The sequence below is a fragment of the Chelon labrosus genome (genome assembly GCF_963514085.1).
Source record: "Chelon labrosus genome assembly, chromosome: 2".
Classification (NCBI taxonomy): Eukaryota; Metazoa; Chordata; class Actinopteri; order Mugiliformes; family Mugilidae; genus Chelon; species Chelon labrosus.
Genome location: NC_140338.1, coordinates 12999594 through 13017991, shown reverse-complemented (window position 1 = coordinate 13017991; position 18398 = coordinate 12999594). Strand labels below are relative to the sequence as shown.

Below are 18398 nucleotides of genomic sequence, written 5' to 3'. Positions count from 1 at the left end.
CTTTTTTTTTTTATCAATTCTCATCAGTGACTGAGCTGAAGGGAATACAAAGTGACTCTCAGCCTCCAGAGGTCAATACAGAACCTCACAACATGTCTTCATATCATGTAGTGTTGATTGAAGAGGGTGAATTGGAACACTAGGTGGTAGCAGGCTCTAAAAAACATCACATTTGCTCAAGTAGCCTACAGTGGGTACAATCTTAAGGTAGGCTAACTGAATTTTCCCCTGATCCACAGGGAAATCTGCTACTTTTTAAACTCCACCACATTTATTTGAGGATTTAGGTTAGGGTCAACTTGCAGATTGATCATAATCTCACACTGCCTGGCCAAAAAAAAAAAAAAAAACTTGCCACCTGGATTTAACTAAGCAAATAGGTATGAACCTCCTATTGGATAATTACTGCATGGGTGATTATCTTTCAGCTGGCAACAAGTTATTTAACCCCAACTGATGCAATGAGTAGCTTCTCATTTCTTAAACAACCATGTTGAAAGACACATCCTGTGGTCGTGGAAAAGATGTTAGTCTGTTTGAGAAGAGTCAAATCACTGGCATGCATCAAGCAGAGAAAACATCTAAGGAGGTTGAAGAAACTACTAAAATTGGTTTAAGAACTTTCCAACGCATTATTAAAAACTGGAAGGATAGTGGGGAACCATCAGGATAAGAAGAGAGGCAGATGAAGTGATGCACCCATCATGCCTAGTGTCTACTGTACAAGCCTGTGGGGGCAGTGCTATGATCTGGGGTTGCTGCAGTTGCTCAGGTCTAGGTTCAGCAACATTATGTTGCCCAAAGAATGAGGTCAGCTGACTACCTGAATATACTGAATGACCAGGTTATTCCATCAATGGATTTTTTTCTTCCCTGATTCCAAGATGACAATGCCAGATCCAAGAAATATAAGAGTGTCACCTTTATTTTTTGGTGGCGACTTTTTTTTTGGCCAGGCAGTGTATTTGGTTTCAATATAATTCGTTGATTGATGTCTGGAGTCAAAGTCACAGTTTTTTATTGCTCCAGCAGCAGAAGCATTTTTCTTCGACACAGGTGACCGGAAGTGTTCATGACTGTGTCTCACTTGACTCTGGACGTCCTGCCGGGTCTCACGTGAAGCGTCGCTTTCGCAACCGGAGCGAGCGGCGGCCCACCCTCGACCCTGCATGTGTCTGTCACATGGCTAAATATGTGGGGTGGGTGGGGGGTAGGAGCCTCGGGTCGTCAAAATACGTGAGGCAAAAGTTTTTAGCCTGGAGGACTGTTTGCTTCTTGCCAGAAAGAGGAAGACAAAATCCCGGGACAAAGTTCGGCTGACCGTGTGACTGGAGTTGCCTCCAGGGAACTTTCGTTTCTCCTTTAACTTTTTTCCGATCTCTGTTCCTGAAAACGCCGCTTGTTTACTGCTCTGTTGGAGAAAGGAAGCGAGTAGGACCTAAAGCGAAGTCTCTGCTTGGTTCAGCTTGTTGCAGCTACATCGTTTAAAGGCTGCAGACAACTGCGCAACAAGTGTTTAAACTCTCTTCTTGTTGTTGTTGTCGTCGTGGGGTCCCGTGTGAACAGCTGACTCACCCAGTGACTGAAGGCCGGGCGGCACCGGGACATGGCGCAGCGTGACCCCGAAGTCCGATCCGCCCGCTGAGGAGATCGGAGCTCAGAGGTCGTGTATCCTCCATGGGTTGACCCCACGCTGGGTGAAGATGATCGGGTCACCGGACCTGCTGGCCTTCACCGGCACCGAGGGCTTTGGAGAAGGAGAGGAGGAGCGGGAGGCTCAGGGTCTACCCGAGGAGTTCTCTGTACCCCTGCTACCTTCCTGTCACCCCTGGACCTCATCAGCCCAGTTTCACAGAGACTTCATACTGGTGGCTGAATTCTCTGAGCAGGTGTGTGAGTTTTTATTTGGATTAAAAAGTGAGAATAGATCAGTTTGATAGGCTACCTGAAGAGTTAATTGGTCTCCTGGAGAAGATTAGATGTTGAAGAGATGCCATAATGCAGATCAACAGAGGAAAATAAAACTATACCTAACAATAAACTTAAAAATAAATAACACCTGAGACCAGGGTATGTGCATTTTTTAATTAATTTGTCATATATGTAAAAACAAGACCTCAGCCAATGATGCCTTTTCCTCATGTTCATGTCCCAAATGACAGAATAAGTTTTATTCTAATATTTATTCTGTCATTTGGACATGTAAATAGTTTTACTAAATAACACAACACACACATATGCCATGCAGTGAGATCCTGTCTCGTGGAGTCATATTTCTGCAGTGTAGTCATAATATGTGTGATGAGCGCTGCACATTTAGTTTCATTTATAAAAATGTTATCGCTTCTTTTGTTTCGATGTCTTGACGTCTGGAACGACTTATTCCACTCTGGCAATTCGCTGAAGGTCATAAAAACTCGAGGAGTCTCAAATCTTAATGATTATTTTAAGTACATGTCTGTGGTTTTGTCTGTGCATGCCACCGGTGGCGCAACCGATGGCTTTATTCAGGAAGTTGAGGTCAGATTGTGATCTGTTTTCGAGGGAGTGCAGCTAAACTACAGATGGTAGTCTTCACAAGATAAAGAGTCAGTCACGCACACAGGCTCACTAACCCTGACCCTATATAATCCTATATCACAGGGTGTGTCTTTACGGGACAGCATCAGTGTTGTTAGAAGGAAATTTTTAAAGTACAGAATACGTCAAAACACCTTAACTTCCAGTAGGTCAGGTATGATGATGTCTTCTAGATGTTACTAAAGGGTTCAATGATGATGATAGATGAATAAGACACAACACAAACAACAAGTACACAACGAGGTAAATGAAAACTGAATAATAACACGTGCAAAACTAAAAAAACTGAAAATAAGAAATACACTGATCAGGCATGACATTATGACCATCTTGTGACAATACAATGTTCTGCCGGGAAACTTTTGGACCTGGCATTCATTCATGTAGATGTTACTTAGACATGTACCACCCACCTAGACCAGACTAGGCACCCCCACCCCACAGCAATGACACTCCTTGATGACAGCAGCCATCCCCAGCAGGATGCAGCCTGACACAGACACACACACACAAACGGTTTAGGAACAACTTAGAATACATGAAAAACAGCACAAGGTGTTGATCTGGCCTCCAAATTCACTAGATCCCAAACTAATCAAGTATCTTAGAGACGATCCACAGGGGGACCTCCCCTCAAAGCCCCCCACTAACAACATTCTGTTGCCAGACACCACAGGACACCCTCAGAAGGTCCATGTCCATTCTCTGATGAGACACAACTGTTTTGGAGGTACAAGGGAGACCTACACAATATTAGGAACGGTCATAATGTTATGCCTGATCGGTGTGTATGCTGTTATTATAAATGCGTATATTCATTGCTGATTCATTTGACTCAACTTTCAAAGGCGAAGCATGTCAGATTTTCTTATTAAAATGTCTGAAAATAGCTAAATGAAATGAACTTTATTATCCCAAATGTTTCTAATAATGCCAGGTGGGTCCGAAGCCCGTGCTGACGATACCGGACGACTCCAGGGTCGTTGGTTCCTTTGACCTCAACCACTTCTCCGTTCGCATCATGTCTGTGGACTACCAGGCGTCCGGCCCCGGCCACGCCCCTTCGCCCTCGCCTGGCCCCCGGCTCAACTTCAGCGAGGACTCCAAAGTAATCCTGGGAGATTCAGCGGAGGACGCCTTTGCCTACGTCCACCACGTGACCCTGTACGACCTGGAGGCCCGGGGCATGGTGCGCCCTTTCTGCATGGCCTACGTGTGCTCGGACCAGGCGAAGCTGGTGGAGAACTTTTCTGAGCTGTCGACGCGCTTCTCTCAGGCGTCGGAGAGCCTCAAGACGGGGAACAGACAAGCGTTTTCCTCGGAGCTGCAGAGGAAACTGCAAGAGCTTGAGTAAGATCAGTAATTGGTAACCGTATCTGCACCAGGACATTTGTTCTTCAGGCTGTGAGCTTCAGGCAAAATAATGAACCTTACATGAAAAACACCAGGTCTCAGCCTTAATTTGAGTCATTTACATTAATGTGGAAGGACTGTGTGAGAGATATAGACTAATTTTAAGATTCAAGAGTAATTGGACGTTTGACTCCTACAAACTTTCTCCAGGGTCTAGGAACCTTTGGAGATGTTTGGTGCGTTTCCACGGCAGGAACTTTGATCTAAATTTAAAGGAAATCATTTTGGCCTCCAAGACCTCCCGGCTCAGAGGGTAACATTTTTTTAAGAGTGTATGAGACATCAGGGGTTGAACTTTTGTGCATTTAGTTTCACTATCATGGCTCACTGGGACTTCAAAACACCCGAGCCAAGTGAAAAAGGCTGACCGTGGTCTCATTTCTCGGTTTGTACATCCTCAATTCGTTTCCTCAGATCTTCTTCCCTCTCATCTGAGACGGAAGAGACGCGAGGATAATGAGACGTTATTGCTTTGGACTCGTGACGGTCCTAACGGTGCTCTTGACATACTATAGATTTACTTTTAATTCAGTTCACCCTGTAGCATGACGTTCCAGCTGTGTGTCTCTTTCGTGCATCACGTCGGCTAAAAATACTTCCACAAATGACACGGCGGCTCCTTCTCACTGAGAGATGAAGCTCCTACAGCGAGCCTCCTCTCTCATCAACATGATTAATCAGATGATCTTTTCTGTGGTAGTTTAATTAAAAATAAAGGCAAATGCATATGGAGATTTGTTTTCCTCACAGCTTTGGTTGTGTACCCATCGATTCTTGTCTCCAGTCAAAATGGGCAGATGACAAAGTGATGACTATGTGCTCGTGTCCATGTTTTCTCATCCTATCATGATGAGTTTGACCGTATGTTGCTGCAGTGATCTTCATCGCTGTCGGGTCTCTGACTAAATATGACTCCCTCTGGCTGTTTCAGGTACAGACGCTTGAATCTGCTCCAGGAGACAGACCATCAGAGGACTCCAAATGGGTTCACAGAAGCTGAAGAAAAAGGGGAAGAGCTCGAAGCCGTGGAGTTTTCCATCTTGACTCACAGAGACCTCCTCCGCCAGATCATGTCCTACCCGAACAGGAAGCTCAAAGAGCCCGACTTCCTGCCCTACGACCCGGCCGACTCCCTCGCTGACCCGGCAGCGCTGCAGCCTCCTGAGCCCTGCTCCTCCTTCTCCACCTTCACCTCCTGCAGGTTAGATCACCGGCTGAAGCCGCTCCAGGAGCTTTGCAACCCCTACTTCTTGACTCTGATGAAGGAGCAGCTGGCGGACACAGAGCGCCGCCTGCGCGGCGACAGGAGCGTCCTGCGAACTACTCGTCTCGTGTGCTCGCTGTCCAGGAGACTGACGCTCACCGGCTTCCTGTTTGAGCCGTGGAGCCCGGAGGACGTCGAGGAGGAAGACAGGGCTGAGGCGGAGCTGCAGAGAACCGCAGGCGGCAAGAGGTGTGACGAGACGCTGCAGCCGCAACCGCCGAGCCTGGAGTCGTTCTACTCCTGCGTGGAGGAGATCGCCATCAAGCTGGAGGCAGGAGAAGCCGGGACAGTGACCCCTGACCCCAGTGCTGCCGCAGAGATGACGGAGAGTGTGAGCAGCGGAGACAGCATCGAAGTGCTCGGGACTGAGAAGTCTTATCGGACACAGCGTGCTGTTACGGGATCTGACAGCAGAGGTACGTCACAGTCTCTGGTTATAGCTTCTCACATATGAAGATGTGCTGTTTTATTCTCTTTCGTATCATTTTCAGTTTGCAGATTTCACCCTTCGGACTGCTCCGAGATTAGAAACAATCCACAACTTAATCTCAAATGGTTTATTGTTATTTTTACATTTATATATGCATGGTTTAGACAAACAAGACATTGTTAATCGCTTATGGTTTGCATTAATTCCCAGTCTTTGTGCGTAGTAAAGCTAACTGGCTGCAGCTTTATATTTAGGACACAAATAGGCGAGTATCATTTCTGAACAAGCAAATAAACTGACTTCAGACATTTATTGTAACTTTGAAACTAATTCTCAGTTAACCACAGTGATCAATTAATAATTTTAAGTAATTTATCCAAAAACATTCACCAGTTCCAGCTTGTTAAATGCAGACATTTGCTGCTTTTCTAAGTTGTAGGTCATTATAAAATAAAATCGTTTTGAGGATTAAAGAAAACAAACGTTTAAATAATGAACTTGGTCAGCTGACAGTCCTGTTTCCTCCACAGACGCGGCGGTCGGGGTGACTGACACTCTGGTCAGGCGCGCAGCAGCGGACACGGGCATCAAGCGTGTGCAGGCGTACGCCAGACGGGCCAACAGCGAGGACAGCATCGAGGTGCTCAGCACCACGGAGTCCATCTTTCCTGACGACCTCACCGCCATCACGGAGGAGGAAGCAGAGCCTCTGACTAACGGGTTTGCGAACGAAGAGGACCCGCCGACCGGTGAGGAGGAGAGCACACTGAAGGCAGGTACTGTGGTAAATGAGAATGGAGAGCCTGGACGGGGAGATGAAGATGGTGTTGACGGAGAAGAATGTGTGGTGAAATTAACGGATGAAGCTGGTGTCGTGATCAATCACGTCCATGAAGACGGCTCTGCAGAGAAGACGTCCAAACTCCTGAAAGGTGATACATCAACTATACTTTTTGTGGAGCTTTGTTTACAGTCCGAATAAGTCCTTGAAAGCTTTCTGAAACAACTGCACACTTTGTCTGTCTACTCCTGCTCTGAAGAGATTATTGTCATAAAGCTCAATCAATCTTAAAAATATGAAAAATATGCATCTCTCAAAGTAGCTGTCTCATTGTGGCTGTAATAGATGTTTCCTGTTCACCTCAGCGAGTCTAAATGTTATTTTGTCAAATCACAGGGGGAAATGAAATTACGCTTGTGGTTCAACTCAGTGCACATTGCAACATTTTGAAAGGCTCCTTGGCAGCACAAATTATACTCCAGAGGAGAAGATGCTCGTGCAATAAACAATTAAAAATTCAAGTGAACAAAAATCACTCCACATGTTCAGGACTGATAAGAATGCGACAAAATACAAGGCGTCGGGAGAATAGGTTCAGCGGAAAGCAAAAAAAACAAGTGGATGTTGTTTCATTCAGAAGCTGCTTGTTAGGAAGGTTTCACGTCAGGAGGCGTCAACAAATAAATCAAAAAACTGTCTTTATTTACACACATTTAAATGTGGTCCAGGCTGTGTTAACATAACTAAACCTTAACTTGCACAAGAAATACCATCCAAACAGGCCTTAGTGAACGTTTGTTTGGACAATTCAAGTTTTCCAGTTCAGTTCAACACCAATCCAAATCGCCTCGAGAATCTCTGTTGAACCGAGAGCCTTGAAAACATCAGGGCAAACACTAAGGCAACAGGAACTTGAAACCTGGAACTGAACCCAGGTCATCTGTCTGAGGTCGGCTGAGACTGAAAAAAGAGAGAGTGAATGTACACTGTGTCTCCCTTGTGCCTCCAAAACAGTTGTGACTCAACAGAGAATGGACATGGGCCTTCTGAGGGTGTCCTGTGGTGTCTGGTAACAGGATGTTGTTAGTGGGGGGACCTTTGAGGGGAGGGGCCTCTGTGGATCATCCCACAGATACTCGTTCAATTTGGGATCTAGTGAATTTGGAGGCCAGATCAACACCTTGTGCTGTTCTTCATGTTTCTTTGAGTTGTTTCTAAAGTGTTTTTGTGTGTGTGCCTGTGTCAGGCTGCATCCTGCTGGGGATGGCTGCTGCCATCAAGGAGTGTCATTGCTATGGGGTGGGGGTGAAAGGTCTGGTCTAGACTCCAGCAGCACTTGTAGTATATATCGAACAACCTTGTTTCCGTGTAAAGTTGTTCCACATGATACTTAGTGCTGCTGGACTCTTGACCTTCCTGCCGTTTATTTTTCCTCCTCCATGCACCGTGGTAGCAGGTGCCATAAATCCAGCTTTTTCTCAGATATTTTATTGTGCAAATAAAAACCTATGTCTTTGTTAGCTTATAATGAGCTCATCATACAGTATCTCCATAGGGAGCAGGTCTACAATCTCAACACTAAGTGTCAGTAAATCCCTTTTAAAAGAGGTCACGACCTTAAAGGCGAACTCCAGTTACCAGTTTCACTGTAAATGACAAGCAAAACCTGTTTTTGTTACACAGCTGAAATAAAAATAGAGCTGACACCACCCTGCTCTGAAGTCCATCAGCCGGTGCAGTTGGAGCCTGACCTCCACGTGAACCTGACCCGTGCCGTTTCCCTGACGGAGGTGGACCGGTGGTCTCCGCCCGGCCCTCCTCTGAGACTGCTCAGCATCGACGAGGCGTCCGACTGCACCAGCTTCACCGGCTCCTTAGACCCGCCTTCCCCCACCCAGAACATCAAAAGCATCATCTGCCCGGAGAAGAAGAAGACGAGAAGGAAGTCCGGGCTCAGAGCCCTGAGGTTCATCAAGCAGAACTCCTTCTCCCAGCATGCCGTGTTTTGCCTGCTGAGCGGCCGTCCTCTGGTCGTCATCGGGGGAGACGAGACCCTGCTGAGGAAGCTGGTGGACGCTCTGAGACTCTTCCTGCCTGCTCCGGGTCCCGATGGAGCTGCTGTGATGCCGAGTTTGGCCACGCCCCTTCAGCTGACCGACCTGCTCACCTGGAGGCTGATAGGAATACACAGGTGATGATTACCGGCTTATAGACAGAATAATAGAAACAGTTTGCATGGAGCCAATAATGTTAAAGTTAGACTAACTTAAAATAGCAGGTCTTAATATGCTGCAACTGTTTTTTTTCCCACTTCATCTCTAAAATGTAAACCGAGTCAAGTCTCATCCATGTCATCATTTACTTTCCTTCTCCACCAGATCATCCTCCACTTCCTCCTCCACCATCCTTCATTCTCTGACCCGCTACAGTCGCTACTTGTCTCTTCTGGACCTGGACCAGAGGACACTGCGGAGTCCGACGTACACGGGTTCCCTCATCGGTAGAATGACCGACCCTCAGTCCGGTTTCCGACGTGGCATCACCTACCTGCTGCACCTGGAGAGCTGCCTGACCGCTCTGACCAGCCAGGTACTGCTGCACACTTTCGCAGTTTCTTCCCGTCGTCCAAACGCCACCGCCGCCACTGCCGGGGCGAAAGGCAGCGCAGAGGAGGACTTCCTGCGCACACGGGGATTATGCAGCAGTAAAAGCGATTTGAGAGTCGTGCAGTTTCTGTCGGACCTCATGAAACAACGCCACGCGGGCCGTGGACCTCCGGTTTTAAGATTCTCTTACAGCTCAGTGCATCTCCACAAAAACACATATGCAACATAAGAGTTAAAAAAAAAAAAAAACACTGGATGAACAAAGGATTGTTCAAATATAAGAAAACACATTGATGTCTGATTTGTTTCAGTGATTTTACAGTATCTCACCTGCTGCTGCTGCTGCTGTGAACAAATGAACCACATGTATTTTCCTCTGCAGTGGTAAATAATGACGATGTGGGTCACATATTTCAGAACACTGGACGTAAGTGCACTAGTGCCTTACTAGCACTGAACACTGAAAACACGCTGGCAGTCTCATATAGCTGTATTATGTTTTATCACTCGATCAAATGTGAATTTAAGATAATTACGACACACGTGTGACCTTAAGCAATGACCTCTATAGAGAGTACTGTTTTATTCCTCTACACCGAGATGGACTGGAACTTACTTTTTAAAAACTTGTTGCTCTGTCATTTTTAGTTTTTATCCCAGTTTAACTGAAACGCTGAAAGTGGACGTTTTTAAAACATGTTTTTTTTTTTTTCATTTTAATGTCACTAGTAGTATTGATAACACTGAGGTTCATGGGAAAGGCACTTATCACCTTCATGTAAAGAGTAGCGGCATATGTGGAGTGGTGGTTAGCACTGATGCCTCACAACAAGAAGGTTCTGGGTTTGAATCCAGGCCTTTCTGTGTGGAGTTTGCATGTTCTCCCTGCGTCTGTGTGGGTTCTCTCCGGCTTCCTCCCACAGTCATGCTGGTTAGGTTAATTGGCGATTCTAAATTGGCCGTAGGTGTGAGTGTGAATGGTTGTCTGTCTCTCTGTGTTAGCCATGCGATAGACTGGCGACCTGTCCGGGGTGTACCCCGTCTGACAGCTGTCAAAACTACCTCACGATGACAAGATAATAACAGACAACTATTAGGAATGTAAGTCACTAATAGTTGTCAACCGAAGGTACAAACCAACAAGAAACTTGACAGATGATTTGGCGTACTTTTCAAAACGTACAAACAAGCACAGGCTAGAAAAACACAGTTTAATGTGTTAAGGATTGAATGAAGTCGGTCAACTTTAAAAATGTTTACAGCGACGTTTCCGTCTTTCCTTCGATGCACCTCCACGTATTTCCACACTAAATAAGAAGCTACAGTTTTAAGCTGGCTTACTTGAGCATGAAGACCAGAAACAGGTAAACTGTAAAGAACAAATTCTGTTCACTCGTATTTAAGACTCACTGACATGCTACATCGCCACAAGAGGAAGTAAGATGGCAGTTATGTCGCGTGTATTGTGGCGTATACCGTCCTCTGTTGATAAGGAAGTGATGCAGTCACACAGTGAACTGGGAGTGTTGATGCATTGTTCTAATAACTTTGTTCCTATAGGTTTTCATGTGACTCGTGGTAAATGTGCAGCATTTTGATGAAATGAACAATGTTAATTTCTTGTTATGCGGTTTGAAAAAAAAAAAAAATAGGCAGTGGAACCACTTTCAGTTTGTCAGAAGAAACCTCTAGTCTCTGATATTTTAAATTTGCTTCAGCCTTTGTTTGTGTTACGTGCCTTCGTCACACTATATAAATGGTCACATTTTTTAATAAAGTTTGATTAGCAGTCTAATTAACCTCAATCTAAATCAAACCATGCGACCTGTCGTCACATATTTAATAACTTGGCTTTCAAGGCGTCGGCTGCAGCCACACAAATGATAGAGCAACAACATGCTGTACTTTTGTTTACCGTTTTATTTATGCTAATATGAGCCTGTTTTACCGTTTGGATGATTACTCTGAAAATAAAGTCGTATTTTACAAGTTTTGTTCTGCAACCTGAGTAGTAATTTATTTACCAGCACAACATAAGTACCTCTTATTGAACAAAAAAAAAAAAAAAAAAGAGAAAAGAAAGCAGAGGTATCTACAGAACACAATCAATATAAACAACATTCAATAAAGAATAAATCCCAGAAGTCTTTGCCTCATACTGACATCAGCTGATCTGTGCAGGTGGAGTCTGACGTCTTTGTGAAGCTGGTAACCGTTCACAGTCCTCGACCCTGGATGTGCAGGGATACTCTGTAACCGGCAAACATAAAACGTACAGTAAATACATCGACATGGGTCAGCTGCCGGAATCATTACAGGACCCTGCTTACACATTTGATGAGGAACACTTACGTCTTATGTGCAAATGGTGCGAATACTGTGGCGGGAGATCGGCCCTAACGGAGGAAAGTACTATCAGAACACATCCACTCAAAACAAACAAAACGATCAGCTGTCCCGACATGTTGCACTTACAGAGGACTCATGGTGGGAGTCAAGTTTGACAGCCAGATGACCTCCTGCAGAAGGGACAGACACTAAAAGTTCAAATCAGTCCAACACACATACGAGCAGGATGACGCATCAGGAGAACACAAAGAGAAAAAGGCAACGAATCACGTCCTCATCCTTTATCAGCTTTAAAAATCGAAAAACAAAACCAAGATAGTGAACTCACTGCTCCCAGTTCTCTGAAGGGGAGGGTAAGATGCAGTGAAGGAAGGGTAGCACATTCTCTCCACCTGACAAAGACAAAGAGGTGCTTTGTTAAGCTCCACAGATTGGTGCGATGAAAAGACTCAGCAGGCTGTTTAAAACCACACAGAGTTTGAACTTAGTCCAGTGTCAACCAGCCACGTCCCAGCATATTTCTCCAAACACAGAGGTCCTGTTCACATTCTCCTCCAGGCTGGATACAGTCTAATTATAGCTAACTCAAAGTAGCTTCAGCTGTTAAATATGTGTAGTGGTGTAAAAGGTACCTCTATATTTACTGATATTATCAATAGATTCAATAAAAGAGAGTTGGCTTATCTCGTGCCAATGCAATCTCAATCACGTAACATCCTTACGTAATCTGATGCGAATAGGGTTTTACTGTGACAATAATGATTTAACAGTTCACCGGCAAGAGAAGATGTCCGCATACCCGCGTTTTCCACCTCACGTTTGATCTCCTCGACGAAGGAGTCGTGGCGTTCTTTGCTGCTGGACAAACTGTCACACAGCCACTTGAAGGCCCACACATTCTCCTGTAGGACGGAAACGTCACCAAACTTAAAATCAATAAATAAACAAGTACAAGCAGCCCAAGTAAGTAAAACTGTCTCCTGTCTTATGAGTTGTCCGAGTCCTGTGTGAGGTTGGCAAGTTGTGGCAAATATTGTAGACTTATTAGAGAAACAACAAACAGTGGTGAGGCATCCGAGGAAGAAAGGAGCGCGTTACCTTAAACGTGTTAAGCACAGGAAGCGCTGGACTCAGAGGAGCTTTCAGGATTCTCAAACGTAAAGCTCCCGTTACCAGCAGCAACAAGGCCTGATCCGGGTACACCTGGAAACACACGCGCATGTTGACAGCTGATTGAAGCCGACGTAAGTTTAAAGTTTGACGTGCAAATGTAAAGATACCGACCTCCTGAAACGAACGTGGGATCAGGAGGCTGGCACCGTGCTGTCCTAGCAGGAGAGAAGTCACGACATCCTGCGCCTCCTTCGTTGTGCGGTCACGGAGGACGGAAAACAGAGGACGACAACAACGACGACAGCATAAATAAATAAAACAGGCGATGATAAAAACAAAGAGCTGCTAACGCACGATAAATACGTACCTGTAGAAAATGAGGGCTGGGCACGGTGAGGGAACGGCAAGGTGTGTTGACGATGGCGAGTAAGAAGGCCCAACAGTGAGACTGGATCAGAGAGGTCGCAGACACACAGTCATATAATGGAACATGGTAAAATTATAAAGCAACACACACACAGGAAGAAACTCAAGCTGAGATATATGTAAATGAAGGCCGTATCCGTTTTGAAGGTTGCATCTTCACAAACACAGACCACAGCCAGCATGGGAGCCTGTGCTTAAGACTACAAGACTGCAAAAGCCTCTTCAAAGAAGCCTCTCACATTACAAGGGATATAAAGCAGATTTTCTTTTCTACATTCTGACATGAAGAGTTTTGGACTTACATCAGCGTACACAGCCGAGCAGTATCTCTGAACCTTGAGGGCAAACTTCACCACCTCAGCGCACTTGAGGGGAACGGCGTCTACACACGGCAGGGAGTTTGAATTTCACGGAAAACGTTTTTTGGGAGACTCACACAGTGAAAGCGAACGGCATCTTTGTCTGACCTTTAATGGCCTCCCACGTCACGTTAGAGATGCAGAGCTGCGCCGGCTGAGTGACGACCAGCTTCGGTGCCGTTGCCGTTTTAAAGACGCCGAGGTAGAAGAGGAAGACGTGGGGAGAGAGGTGGGAGGCGGTGGGTCTCACTGAAGAAAAGAAAGACGTCAGAGCAGCCGTAAAGTCGCCCTCCAAGCACATGAAGTAGGGGATGAGGTCTTGCACCTGCTGGAAGCTAGGAGACAAACAAATCCATTGCGGCAAGCAAGTCAACAACATGGCGTCACATCTAAATACATTAATGGATAGAGGGCTTGAACTCCCTCTCCAAACACCCTCCTTGCTACAGTGCAGTAAAATCAGGAAAAACCTGTCAACTCACAGCTTGGAGTCATCGGTCTGAACGACACGTAGGTAGCGACACAACTCTCTGTACCTGCAGGCGGCAACAAACACACACACGTTGTGATCTCTGTTGCTGTGTGCGTGTCTGTCTACATTAGGTAAAATGAAACGAGTGTACGTATGTGAACCTGCGCTGGCGCTGCAGTAGCTCCGTCCTCTGGAGAATCACAGGAAAGGGTTCAATCAGGACTTCCTTCTTTCCTTTCTCCTTACGGACCCCAGACACGTTCTGCCCCTTCAGCACAGACACCAGCAGGACGTCACACCAGGGACGAACACACAGGCTGGAGCGCAAGAACGTCAAGTTATTTTCATAGAAAAATAAGGATTTAACGTGCGACCTTTGAAACTCAAAGGAAGGGCCACCCGGAAACAAACTCACCTGTTTCTCATGTTCTTCAGCTCAGGCGAAAAATAAAGTTTCTTGTAAAAATTCTGAAGTTTGTTGATGAAGTCTGGAGTAAAACCTGCCATCACCATCAGTCTCTGCACGGATGCTATCACTCTGGAAACAGACACACACACACGTAGAAGAAAACCGTAAACACTCCAGTTAATTAGAGACGGCACCAGATGAGATTCTGTGTGTGTTTACCTCCGCAGTAACGCTAGTTTAGCCTGAGCAGCATTAGCCATGGGAGACGGCAAGACCAATGTCCTGCATAAAAAAAGAGAAAAATTAACAAATGGAATATTGAAAGTTGCAGAAAACAGTCCAGCAGAGGAAATGCTGCGTCGTGTACCCCGACACTTGGAAATGCCTGATGAAGTCCTCCGCTGCTCCCAGATTCAAGATGGCCGCGGCTCTGCTGTCCAGTTTGTCGGCTTTGTTCAGAAACGATGACACGAACTCGTACACCGGCGTGTAACTGGAGAGAAAACAAAAACGACTGAATCAATTTTACTTCCAAGTCAGTTTAGAAGCTGTAGAGAGCTGATGCAGTCCAGGAGAGAACTATAACCCCCATAGTGTCTTCAAAAGTTAGAAAATGAACTTAGGGTCCCAGGTTTTTTGTTAAGACAGTGAAGTGGTTCATCAGCGTGTCTCTCCTTGTGTAGGCATGGAAAAAAACTAAACTAAGTGGGATGGGGTCGGTCAACAGACGGGGTCAATCGGTCTGTCAAACACAAACATAGTGGCACTGAAGCTTCAGTAGTTGGTCACACCCAAGGTGATTCTAAAAGTGAAACATGTGAGCATGAGAACAATCACCCTGTTATCAATTAACCACGGATTGCATGATGTTACCCCAAGTTTTATGGTTTTACTGCGAAGGAATATCACAAGTCTCCAAAGACACCTGACTATAACCCTCTGAAACATCAGCTGCTTGCCTTATGAAAGCGACAACATTAACGGCTACTGTCTCACAGTTGTCATGGATGGGAACTTTTTACAGATGAGATTTCAAAAGAAATATAAATGGCTCACTCAAAAATACGGCCTTGCACGTTCTCCTGGGTCACACCATACTCCTGTAGCGTCTTTCCCTTCGTAAAGGCCACGAACATGGCGGAGAGCTCTCGTCTGAAGCTCTGCAGCATCGCCTCTGGATGAGGGGGAAGAACACAAAAAAATATATATGACAGACCTATAACATAACTATGGGCATGTAACAGGTGGTTTGTTCTAAGTGTTTTTTTTCCAGGTGTGAATGCGATCCCTGTACCTGCTTGTCGGAGGTGAGAATCAATCTCTAATAGAGAGAGGTCAAACGCGGCCAGCCCCCCCAGCAGCGAGCCGTTTCTGAGGTTGTACCAGAAAGGACTCCTCTTGTGGCTGTTGCAGTGACACGCACCGCTGCGGCACCAGAATTCACACTGGAAAAACACCGTCAGTCACTGGTTATAAACCAAGACACGCACAAAAGTCAATTATCTTTATTCTTATCTGCTCATTTTCTGTTGACTCTTCAAGACTGATATGATGTGGGGATTGCTCTTGTTTTATTGTGGTCCTCGGTGAGTTGTGAAATGTGTGTATACACTTTAGAGGTGAAATCAGCACGTACCGATGACGCCAGCTTGTCGCAGATGTAGCAGAAGCACTGGTCACAAATGAGCTGGTTACTGGCCAACGGAGAGCCGGTCTCACAGTCTGTAGCCCTGAGCAGGACAGAAGAGAAGCTGTGTGACTGGCTGAAGCTGCGGGACGGCGTTAAAGAGCACCCACCGGTGTCAAGAGAGTACGCTCACATGAAAGGGTGTATGGGACAGTCGTAGCGGGCGTGAGGCAGCACCTCGGCACTGCGGGAGAAGGTGACAACCAGGTCTTCATCCAGAGAACTTTGGGACAACACACAGTCTGAAACACAGAGGAGGAGGAGGTGGAGGAGGAGGATGAGGAGGAGGAGCGGCTGGTGGTTATTTAGAACATCAACAACCCTCACACAGAGGTGAAGGAGAAAATATTATAGTTACCAGGCTTCTTCACATCCTCCTCCTCCTCCTCCTCCAGGATGAGGCAGGACAGGTCATCTTCACAGTCGTCGTCATCATCGCTGAGGACGATTACTTCTCCACTGTCCGCCATGGTTCCCTTCAGAAATGGACAAGACAAGACTACAGTCATCTCACAGAAGCAGACATAAAACATGAATGACCCTGCAGACCTTTGATTAAGTCGTACACCAAACACTGTGAGTTTTCTTCCTCTCTAAAGCGACCGGTTAAAACACACTTAGTTAAATACAGTCCAACCCTTACCCTTAGAGCCGTTGACTGTAGTTTCTCGCGCCTGGCGTTATTGAAATCTCACCGTAACCGGAAGTGACGAAACGTCTTCTTCTTCTTCTTCGTTCATTTTTTTCAGGCCGCTTTACAGCCACCTGCTGTGTTGGAGGCTAAACGGCTGAACCGCAACAATACTTGCTAAAATTACCTTTAAAGTCCGACCACATCGAAACATTGAAACTTGAATTCGGTCGCAGCAGTTGTTTCATCTCATGTAAGCGCTTCTCTTTCTTCTTCTTCTGTTTCATGACATGCTTCTCTAATCATTATTAACTGTCCCTCCCAACTAAGTGTCTAAGTGTCTAACCCTAACTTCAAGCTAACCACAAAAAAAAAAGTATAATATGCGCAACGGTTTGCAATCTTAGACCAGCATGTTTTACAAACTGCAATTCGTTTTAAGTTGACCAGTTCGTAGTGTTTGTACCCGAATGCAGTTATCCTTGGTATCATATTTATAAAGCGACCTTTTTTTTTGTTTATAGGTGGAGAGAGAGGTGGACTGCGTCGTTTTACTGAGGGAGGTGTTAAAGTCCGGGTGGAGTTGCAAGTCTTTTTACATTTTGTCAAGTCGAGTCCAATGTCAAATTAAAGTGTTAGTTGCTAACCTCTGTCAGTTGCTGTGGAAACAATCAAAATGGATGAGATTGACCGTTTAACAGTCATGATGACGTCACCGCCATCGCTTCGTTCCAATGTGACGTCATCATAACCGTTCAAAGACGTCATGATGACGTCACGTTGGACCTCCTTAGACTTTTCGAGATGACGTCATGATGACATCACATTGGAAGGAAGCAAGGTTTCAAATAGAGGCTCTCTCATGGCATTCGTTATCCACTCCCCTCGCAGAGGACGGAGAGCCCCGCCGTGTGGGAAGCCCTCATGTCTGCACCTGCCAGGGAGTACCGGCGAGATGACAGCTCGAGCCGCATCTCGACGCCGCTGACCAGCTGATGAGCTGGCCAGCGGTGTCGAGGGGGCCACATCTCTACGCCGCTGGCCAGCTGAAGAGCTGACCAGTGGCGTCGAGAGGCCACAGGCTGAAGCTTGTCACCCCTTTCCTGACACAGACCCGATGGGCTCCCATGTGGCGGTCAGCTCCCCCTCTGAAGGAGTCGGTGAATGCACTCTGCATTCCCTTTCTCACTTTACAGGGTCCGGATCTGCGGTGGAGACACCAGGTATGTCATTTCCCCTATTTATACATGTCTTCATATTTCCTTCATGTTTGTGCTCTTATGTATTTTTCAGATTGCTGTACTTGCCAGGGAGCAGAGATGGAAGCCCAAGGGAGGTCTCGACATCGCTGTCCAGTAGTCGTAGTCACAGGCCGAGTCCAATAACCCCCCCCCAAAGAGACCCCATAGGCTCCTTCTGGAGTGTCAGCTCCCCCTGCTGTGTCCTCTGGAGGAGTCAGTGAGTGCTGGCCGATAGAGGCCTTGTACCTTCACAGGGTGGTCACTTTGTTTTTTTTATCAATTCTCCTCAGTCACTGAGCTGAAGGGAATGCAAAGTAACCCTCAGCCTCCAGAGGTCAATACAGAACCTCACAACATGTCTTCATACCATGTTGTGTTGATTGTAGAGGGTGAATTAGAACACTATAGGACAGGAGGAATGACGTTTCCATGGATAGACCTGAACAGTGTGGATCGCCCATTGCGCCCAGAGATGGGACCAACTCATTGTTTTGCAAGTCTCAAGTCTTTGTCCTCAAATCCCTATAGGCCTAAACTTTTCATTTCCAGTCCTTTTAGCAGTAATAATATATTAAATTGAAATGACAGATCATATATACTTTTTAAAAGTGAATTTATTTATCAAAATGTGTGATAA

The 18398-nt window shown here is 45.9% G+C and overlaps 2 protein-coding genes across 3 annotated transcripts; one reads left to right on the top strand and one right to left on the bottom strand.

The window, feature by feature from the left end:
* Positions 1–974: 974 nt before the first annotated feature.
* smcr8b (Smith-Magenis syndrome chromosome region, candidate 8b) lies at positions 975–9313 on the top strand. Its single transcript, XM_084573918.1, has 6 exons — positions 975–1889; positions 3518–3930; positions 4925–5673; positions 6218–6619; positions 8152–8659; positions 8847–9313. The coding sequence occupies exons 1-6, from the start codon at positions 1704–1706 to the stop codon at positions 9301–9303; spliced, it is 2715 nt and encodes a 904-aa protein (XP_084430044.1). The 5' UTR covers positions 975–1703; the 3' UTR covers positions 9304–9313.
* Positions 9314–11182: 1869 nt separating this feature from the next.
* Positions 11183–16583, bottom strand: LOC311508933 (uncharacterized protein). Of its 2 annotated transcripts, XM_084573930.1 has the most exons (20): positions 16248–16583; positions 16023–16131; positions 15839–15932; positions 15497–15647; positions 15259–15376; positions 14570–14695; positions 14422–14484; positions 14209–14331; positions 13955–14110; positions 13804–13857; positions 13430–13656; positions 13265–13344; positions 12904–12984; positions 12708–12785; positions 12522–12626; positions 12223–12325; positions 11752–11815; positions 11550–11593; positions 11427–11470; positions 11183–11324 (listed from the first exon to the last, which is right to left on the bottom strand). In XM_084573930.1, exons 1-18 carry the CDS (start codon positions 16420–16422, stop codon positions 11569–11571), a joined length of 1932 nt encoding a protein of 643 aa, XP_084430056.1. In that variant the 5' UTR covers positions 16423–16583; the 3' UTR covers positions 11183–11324; positions 11427–11470; positions 11550–11568. The 2 variants fall into 2 exon arrangements, with proteins under 2 accessions (XP_084430056.1, XP_084430057.1); XM_084573931.1 differs by lacking the exons at positions 11183–11324; positions 11427–11470; positions 11550–11593 and having other exon boundaries at positions 11618–11815.
* Between the last annotated feature and the right edge of the window lie 1815 nt (positions 16584–18398).

What these genes read in the sequence shown, in the direction of transcription:
- smcr8b (XM_084573918.1), top strand. Translation starts at nt 1,704, where the DNA reads ATGATCGGGTCACCGGACCTGCTGGCCTTCACCGGCACCGAGGGCTTT. An exon ending in AGGAAACTGCAAGAGCTTGA is followed by an intron (nt 3,931 to 4,924) that starts GTAAGATCAGTA and finishes TGGCTGTTTCAG; the next exon opens with GTACAGACGCTTGAATCTGC. An exon ending in AGGCTGATAGGAATACACAG is followed by an intron (nt 8,660 to 8,846) that starts GTGATGATTACC and finishes CTTCTCCACCAG; the next exon opens with ATCATCCTCCACTTCCTCCT.
- LOC311508933 (XM_084573930.1), bottom strand. Translation starts at nt 16,422, where the DNA reads ATGTTTTATGTCTGCTTCTGTGAGATGACTGTAGTCTTGTCTTGTCCA. An exon ending in AAACTAGCGTTACTGCGGAG is followed by an intron (nt 14,332 to 14,421) that starts GTAAACACACAC and finishes GTCTGTTTCCAG; the next exon opens with AGTGATAGCATCCGTGCAGA. An exon ending in CAGACCGATGACTCCAAGCT is followed by an intron (nt 13,657 to 13,803) that starts GTGAGTTGACAG and finishes TTTGTCTCCTAG; the next exon opens with CTTCCAGCAGGTGCAAGACC.